This window comes from Arachis hypogaea, chromosome 8, assembly GCF_003086295.3.
Source record: "Arachis hypogaea cultivar Tifrunner chromosome 8, arahy.Tifrunner.gnm2.J5K5, whole genome shotgun sequence".
Taxonomy (NCBI): domain Eukaryota; kingdom Viridiplantae; phylum Streptophyta; class Magnoliopsida; order Fabales; family Fabaceae; genus Arachis; species Arachis hypogaea.
The window spans coordinates 25,779,225-25,787,613 of NC_092043.1; the positions used below are offsets into that span (position 1 = coordinate 25,779,225).

The 8,389-nt window shown below is 36.4% G+C and overlaps 2 protein-coding genes across 3 annotated transcripts; one reads left to right on the forward strand and one right to left on the reverse strand.

Moving 5' to 3' along the window:
• The first annotated feature begins 1,286 nt into the window (after positions 1 to 1,286).
• On the forward strand, positions 1,287 to 6,844 carry LOC112706575 (rab GTPase-activating protein 22). Of its 2 annotated transcripts, none has more exons than XM_025757960.3 (11): positions 1,287 to 2,050; positions 2,382 to 2,480; positions 2,610 to 2,713; positions 2,864 to 3,651; positions 3,779 to 3,901; positions 4,012 to 4,100; positions 4,186 to 4,386; positions 4,660 to 5,097; positions 5,290 to 5,373; positions 5,728 to 5,979; positions 6,443 to 6,844. In XM_025757960.3, exons 1-10 carry the CDS (start codon positions 1,877 to 1,879, stop codon positions 5,767 to 5,769), a joined length of 2,142 nt encoding a protein of 713 aa, XP_025613745.1. In that variant the 5' UTR covers positions 1,287 to 1,876; the 3' UTR covers positions 5,770 to 5,979; positions 6,443 to 6,844. The 2 variants fall into 2 exon arrangements, with proteins under 2 accessions (XP_025613745.1, XP_025613746.1); XM_025757961.3 differs by having other exon boundaries at positions 1,360 to 2,050; positions 6,447 to 6,844.
• A 24-nt stretch (positions 6,845 to 6,868) lies between these two features.
• On the reverse strand, positions 6,869 to 8,389 carry LOC112706576 (probable peroxidase 26). Its single transcript, XM_025757962.3, has 4 exons — positions 8,026 to 8,389; positions 7,764 to 7,946; positions 7,504 to 7,663; positions 6,869 to 7,409 (listed from the first exon to the last, which is right to left on the reverse strand). Exons 1-4 carry the CDS (start codon positions 8,260 to 8,262, stop codon positions 6,976 to 6,978), a joined length of 1,014 nt encoding a protein of 337 aa, XP_025613747.1. The 5' UTR covers positions 8,263 to 8,389; the 3' UTR covers positions 6,869 to 6,975.

Below are 8,389 nucleotides of genomic sequence, written 5' to 3' on the forward strand. Positions count from 1 at the left end.
AAAAGTTGAGTAAAAATTTATTGTGGAGTCAAATTTAATAACCTAATGGGGCAAATAAATATTATTATCATATACTACTCAAAAAGATTCCATATTGTAGTGGGGGAACTTGCCCCCACAACAATGTATGTAGAATCGTCCCTGGCAAGATACACCCATACATATTATTCAGATGCATGCATATAGATATTAGTCAGATATCACTCAACCATGCTTCAATATCAAGCCACATTACAAGGTTAAGCAGTATACACCCCCCAATGTACGGAATAAACCCCCAATAATCAACAACAATAGCAGGAGAAGTTAGAACAACAACGTAGAACGACGTAGAACTTAGACGAACGACGTAGAACTTAGAACAGTGTAACAAAGAAGCAAGAATAATAGTAAACCCTAGAAGAACGACGTAGAAGAAAAGTAAAATATACAGGAATCTTAATGAACTTACGTTGAGTATTGTTGCTTTGTTTTCTCTTCAGATTCTTCACGGAGAGTTTGATGGTGTTTTGATGGAGGTTTCGAACAACGATTTGTATATTTTAAATTTTGATTTTCGCTCGAAAATGGGAGGGTTTCCTTGTTTTCGTGCTTTGAGAAGTGGAAGAAGTGGAAGAAGTGGAAGAGTCTGCCATACGTAACCGTTTGAGTGTTGAGCGCGTGATTTTGACGCGCCATGTTATCTCTCTTCATGCGCGTGAGTTCTATTTGGATTGGGCCAACTTATAAACTTGTAAACTTGTATGTATAGCAAGCCCGTATTAATATATACGTAATATAATCAAACTAACAATTAATTCATTATACTTTCTCTGTATATTATTATTACAAATTAATTTTCATGCTAAGTTTTATAAATAAGAGATAATTAATGGTGTATTATCATGTAACTAATTTTCAAATTTGTTAATTAAAAATGATTTAAATATATAAATATAATTAAATAATAATATAAAATCTTTTATACAATTAATATATCAAAATTAAATTTTTATTATTATCATTAAATTGTGTGCAGTGTTGATTCAAAATCGAAAACAACAGATTAGATTTAGTTGACCAAAACATAAATACTTGCTATATTAAATAATTTTTTATTATTATCTTCACTTGGCACAAGATATTTTTAATATTATGATTAGGATATCTTTGGGAAAAGATTTGTGGCCTTGATTACGGACTATATATGTATCTAAGCAGAATCACGTTAACAATAAAATATGAATTAGTAAAAAACTATAGGACAGATGAAATTAATTAAGCATGGCAAAATGGTTAATGATAATATTGACCTTCTAGAAGAAACTCTTATTTCGCTTTCGTTGCAGTAACATTCAATCAAAGCAATTTTTCATTATCAAGATAATTAAAAATAAAAAGAAAAAATAATAAGAAATTAAGAAACGGTCTTTCTCATTGTTATTTTGAGAGCGAATAATGGCGACGGAGCCACCGTGGAGCTCCACCGCTACCTCAACCCGAAAAACCCTTTCCCTCCTTTTTTCTTTTATTTCTCTCTCTCATTCACTCTCTCTCTCAATAGCATAGATCGCAACGCATCCTTCTCTTCCCATTTCGATTCTAATTTCTAATTTGCAATTTTTGAAACAGGTTCCTCAATTTTTTGAATTTCTCGTGTTTTCGCCATTTTTCCCCTCCCTGTTCCATCTAATTGTCGAGAACCGAGAAATCGGCAACTATATCTCGCGTTCTCTCTGTGCAAAGCACGAATTATTCTGCGTTCGCTTTCACCATTTGTCTTGACATCATAAAAAAGGAAGAAGACAAAAAAAAAAAAAAAACGAAACGTGCATGAAGTTTTTGTCTTTTTAAATTTTTATTTTATTTTTATCTTAGTTAGTAGTTGAGCGCGGTGATGGTGGTGGAGCTTGGGGAGGAGGGTAAGAGGGAAGAGAGGGAGAAGAGTGTGATGTGTGGAGAAGAGAGGCAATGGAGTTGCGGCGGAAGAGCTGGCAGTGTGAATTTGAGGAAAGTGAGTTCCATCGTTCGGGACATTGGGGATCCATGCCTATCTCACTCCCCTGTAAAGGTTTGTTCTTTCAATTTATGCTGTTTATGTTGATTTCCATTGTTATAATTGTTGAAGAATCCTGCATGTTTTTCAATTCAACTGTGAACTGTTGTGTTGTGGATTCAGTGAAATGCATATTGAGATTTTAGAACCACTTTAGATTATCTCTCTATATGATCGCACTCTTAGCCACTTTCAGCATTATTATTATGTAAACTAAACATGTATTAGTGGAGATTCCTCTTGGTTTCTCATTTGAACTGCTCAGCATTCAGGAGATATTGTTGTTTACTGTAGAAAAAAGGAAGTCTTGTTCTTGTTATAAGGTCTATTGTTTGATACGAAGCAGGCACACAGAGTTCTTAAGCCAGACAAATGGCAAGCTATGTTTGATAGTGAAGGGAAACTGTTTGGATTCCAGAAGGCACTAAAGCTGATTGTGCTTGGGGTATGTCGTTACCTATTCATGGCTCGCTCCCCTTGCCCTCTTTTTCTTCTTTTTCTTGTATTTCAACATCATAATGATATACTGATCTTTGTAATGTGTTTCATTTTCTTAATCCCTTATTTACATTAGGGTGTAGATCCATCTATACGACCTGAAGTCTGGGAGTTTTTACTTGGTTGTTATGCACTGAGCAGCACTACCGAGTATCGGAGAAGTTTGAGAGCAGCTAGGAGGTTAGGGTCCATCCACTCTCCTCATTTTTTTCATCAGTTGCTGGATGTTAAATTGATCTTGTTTCATTCAGTGTTGCATCTTTCTGAGTTTTTGAATATATAATTATTAATATTATTACTATGGACATTTCTGATGGTCTTTCCTTACAGGGAACATTATAGGGACTTGATTAAACAATGCCAAGCGATGCATTCAAGTGTTGGAACTGGTTCTTTGGCATATGTTGTCGGATCCAAAGTTATGGATATGAGGACTTCTTCTAGAGATGATCGGCAACCACAAGCTAAAATAGGAAGATTGACTTCTAACAATAATAATATTGAAGTAGGAAAACATAGTGATGGGAGCATTACTTGTACAGAGGCAGCAAATGCAAGCCAACAGGAGAGCTCCAATAATTGTGTTGAACTAGTTGGTTTGAGAACAAGCACAGATACTGCAACATATAATTCTTCTGTTCAACAGAACTGCAGTTCCCCAAATTTTGGAAGAGAATCGGATGCATCACATTATGAGATTGACAGTTGTTTTGATTTCCCTCCGTTACCTGTCACTAATCTGTTTGAAAAGAGTGGTAAAGATGAATGGTCACACATTGAGCATGGAGACAAATTTTCTGCACAACATAAATTAAGTTTTGAAGGTGGCAGAATGCATAGTTTTCAAATAAGCAACAATGAAGACTTAGTTATTGAATCAAATGGTCAACAACCACTTTCTACCTTGCATGCTGTGGACTCTGAAATTGAGATTGCTTCACTTGAAGATGATGAACCAGAATTTCTGTCCTCCAATCCAGTTTATGAATCGGGGATGATTAATCAACTAAAAATATCAGATGTACCACAGCCAGCAATTATAAACACCTCAATTGCTCAGGGATGGTCTGCCAATGAAGACAAGGTATCGGAGTGGCTTTGGACCTTGCACAGGATAGGTATCTATCTTTTATGTTGTGGCTCCCCTGTCTTCCCTTTAGTTTGAGATGACATTGGTTTTCTTCTTGATGACATCATATATTAAAACTGCTCTTCTTTCTAGTTAATGAGATTGTTCCTTTCCAGTTGTTGATGTTGTGAGGACAGATAGCCACCTTGAATTTTATGAGGACAGGAGAAATTTAGCTAGGATGTCTGATATTCTTGCTGTTTATGCCTGGGTTGATCCTGCAACAGGGTATTGTCAAGGTTGTGTTTTTTTCCTGGGAATTTTTTCATGATTATGAATCTATTCTCTCTAAGTTACGTTGACCTTGGAAACCAAAACTTACATTCTTTTCACTGACACCGGATTTCAGGTATGAGTGATTTGCTGTCGCCTTTTGTCGTTATCTTTGAGGATAATGCAGATGCATTTTGGTGTTTTGAGATGCTTTTAAGGAGAATGGTATTATCAAATTTAGCTTAGATTCAACAAAGTTACCATCGTTTTATTTTCAGTGGCTAACTTGCTTCCTTTCACATAAATCCAGAGAGAAAATTTTCAAATGGAAGGGCCAACTAGGGTGATGAAGCAGTTACGTGCAATATGGCATATCCTTGAAATGACAGACAAGGAAATGTTTGCGCACCTGGCAAAAATTGGTGCTGAAAGCCTTCATTTTGCGTTCCGTATGTTGCTAGTTCTTTTCCGGAGGGAGTTGTCCTTTACAGAGTCTCTTTCAATGTGGGAGGTTGGTGCTTTATGCTTCCAGTTCTCTCCACCTGAGAATCCCATTATTTGTTTTCAAGTTCTTACAAATCAATTAAAATGTAAGCCTTAAAGTTTAATCTTTGAGTAACACTTGTCTTCTTTGTCCACCTCTGCGTGGGGAGATACGGTTGGTGATGTTGGAAATAAGTGAAATATGATCCTAGTTTTAGATTATTTGCTATAATAAATCCTTTTGATACATTATTGGTATAGTTTGTCAAAACATAGTCTCAGTGCTCTGGCATAATGACAGATGATGTGGGCAGCTGACTTTGAGGAATCCTTGGCATATGATTTAAAAGAGAAATGTCTGAAAGCATTGGATGTACATCTACCCAGAGACTCAATTCACGATATGAGAGAAGAAAGTGCAGATCCTGGTGATGGTAGCGTGAAGAGTGGTTCTCAATCTAAGCACAATCAAAATCATAGCAAAAATGCCAGCCTGCAGTCCAATCATGTGAATACTGATCACTCTGTATCTGATGTCAAATTAAAGTCACTATCATCTTATGCCTTTTGTGGTTTGGCGAGGTCTATTTGGCCAAGTCGTCATGGAGTTCAAATGGGCACAATTTCCTCAAAAAGGAGAGGAAATGATGAGTTGTCTATATTCTGCGTTGCAGCAATTCTTGTTTTAAACCGCCAGAAGATCATTCGAGAAACCCACTCCTTTGATGATATGATAAAGGCAGGTCCACTGATGTTTTTTTTTCCCAGTTGTCTTGCTATTATGAACATCATATTAGTATTTTAGTGGAATAACTAAAATGCTGTTGCATTATTTTTGCTTTCTATGTTAATAATGTCTATGTTTGGTTACCTTATTCTGTTTGCTTCGTGTGAATTATGTTGTCTTTCTAATTTTATGTTCCATTTACAGATATTCAATGACAACATGTTGAAGATCAATGTAAAAAGATGCATAACCACAGCAATTAAGCTCCGAAAGAAATATTTAAACAAGGTGAGAGTCCTAATATTTGCAAACTTTCCATTATTTTTTGGTTTGGTGAATGTTTGATATGCTTTTTTTTTTTTAAAAAAAGTATTTTTATTGATCAAACAATTTGTTTTAGTACAGCAGCAATGTGTTTTTCATCTTTATTTCATTCTAATGAAGCAGATGGATAACAGAATGCTTAAAAGATCTAATTCTTGTTTCCTTATGATGTTTTATATGGAAGGAAACTTAAATTCAAATAATCTTTCTTCTGTTATAGTTCTGTGCAGTGGGTTTTGAGTGATGCTTTCACCAAATACACAACTCTATGAGTTTATCATTCCTTGATGCTGATATTAAAGTCTCATCCTTTGGCAGGTTATCAGGAAAAGGAAGTATGTTCCAGAGAAAGAGGACTAGGGTAATATCATTTCAAAAATACATCCTTGCAGCGAAAGCACTGAATCGCAGAGCATCATTTTAATGACTCTGCTTTTTCAAATCGGAGTATAATGTTTTTGTTAGGCATTACTTATCCACTTTGGATGGGAAACGTTTTAGTGTAAAGTGCTTTTGCTTTTGGAGGCTGATCCAGCTGTTGTACCTTTATAATCTACTCTTTTTTACAAGGTAATTTCACTTTGTTCTGCCTTATATTTTGTTTGCATAAGGGATTCTAGGAATTTAGTTTATCTACTCCAATAAGGAATTTGTACAGTTTTCTATCGTATCGGAAAAACACTGATTTTTAGAATTGACAGTTAACATATCAGTAAACAAATATCAAAGACGATTCCTAACTCATCAGTAATGCTGATGAGATTTTGAAACCAATTTAATGTTTTTGGAGGGCAGAATCTGCAAGCTTTGCAATTTATTAGAGATTTTGTTTACAAATATTAAATAGATTCGAAACAGCATATCCTCCCACCTCATTTTCTCTTTAATTAAAAAAAATCCCTGAATAACCCCCTTTTTCTTTAGTGAGAAGTATGTTATGTGAGGAATATGATTGTTTTCCTGTTAGGAATATCATATTAAATATTTCTTTACGTTGCTTATGTTATATTCTTTCTCTTTCCTCTTCATGTAGCCAGTGTGAAGATTGAAGGAGGGGATTTTTCATCACTCTGGTTGCACCCGGGTCTGATCAATTTGCAGTGTTGAATACTTGCATATGTTATGCGAACAAATTTTCTTTCTTTAACCTTTTGGTTGAGCTCTTAAATTTGAAAAAAAAAAAATCATACATGTTTCTGTTATTGCCATAGATATAGGGGGTGTAACAAGTTTAGAAAAGGCACACAAGCATACCATAGATGTAGAGAGAGAGAGAGAGAGAGAGAGAGAGAGAGAGAGAGAGAGAGAGAGAGAGAGGAAAGGGGGGAGGGGTTTTGTAAGGATGAGATCATTGTTGTTGATGATAACAACTGGAATGGTTATATTGGCAGAAGAAATTATTATACGTGCTACAGAGAGCTTTTTTTTCTCTCAAGTGACTTCTCTTGAACTGTTGGAATTCATTTACTTATTCATGTTTTATTCTTTACCTTGAGAACACAACAATTATGTTTAAATTTAGAACTGGGCAAGCCTTGATCAACAGCACAAGATATCACTTTGCACTCATTTGCTTTTGGCCTTGTTTGTATATCGGCAATTTTGGCGTATCTCTCCTTGGTTTCCTGTTAAAACATCGATGTTCCCCATCTTGTACATTGATTCGGCAAAAGCTCTCCGAAAATCTTCAAATCCAGCAGCAAATTCCTCAGTGATCTGTACAGTGTCATTACCATACAGTAATTGTTGATCAATTTCCAGGACAGCTTCATGCCTTAAGATCCTCTTGTAGTATGATTCTGAGAAGCTGTAATGGGGTCCAGATTCTGGGTCTAGATACACCGATGGGTCATGTTCTCCCTTCTTTCTAGGTGGACATAGATTTCTCAAGGTGTTAAGAAGAGTATCATTCATGCTTGGGTCTGGCTTTCCACTACCATTGTAGTTGTACAGCCTATCAACAACATATCTACAATGTGTTTTTCCCATTGAGTGTGCACCTGTGTTGATAACAAAACAACACACACATTCATAATAAGAACACAGTTATCAGGATGTTATTTTTGTTGTGTATCTATTGTGCGCTTGTCTTACCTAGGAGTGTGGTCATGTCTAGTACATCCAAGCCCTTTGATTGGAAGTATGATAGAGCTTGTTGCCATGTGATGGATGGTGATGGTAGGTCTACTGATGCAGCATCTGATTTCATGCCATCCCTTCTTCCTGTGAAAACTGGATAACCTGGTGCACCTGCCTGTTCACATCAACCCTCAAGTTGATTACTTTTATGCCCCCCCTATTGTGTTAGTTTTTCATCCATTCCAATATACAAAGTGGGTGTTGAAAAGAGTTACCAGTTTCAGAGCATCCCTAGCAGCAAGTTGGAGTATATCAGCACAAGAGACAACTCCGGGGCATCGCGAATCCAGCACTGTTTTGATCTTGTCAATCAATGTGAAACCTCCAAGCCCCTGGTTCTGTAGCGCCTTCTTCTCCGGATTGGCTCCTTCGTCAAGCAATATCGACGCATCACAACCCTAGTCAACAACAATGTGACTTGATAAGTTTAGGACAACAAAGATGATTCGGATAAAGAGAGAAGGAAATAGGACATACGTGGACGAAACAATCTGAATAAACCAAGCGAGCAAGCTTCGGAGCAATGCTTTTATCTTTCTTCCAAAACAACTCAACTTCGTGGCGGACGTACACCTCGGCATAACGACACGAGTTCCTGTAGTGATGCCACTGCAACCTGGGCTTTGGAGGTGCACCAGCTGCATCTGCTATGAGAAACAAACTCAACAATGCAAGTGCTACTAAGGGCAAAGCCATGCACTTCATTTTCCTCATTTTGTGTTATGCAACTAAGAGTAACTTTAATAGCTTGTTATGTGTCTAGTACTTCCAACAACGTTTACCTTATATAGTAAACATACATTGTCCTGTTGGCATAACCGACAACTTCCAAAGAATGGAA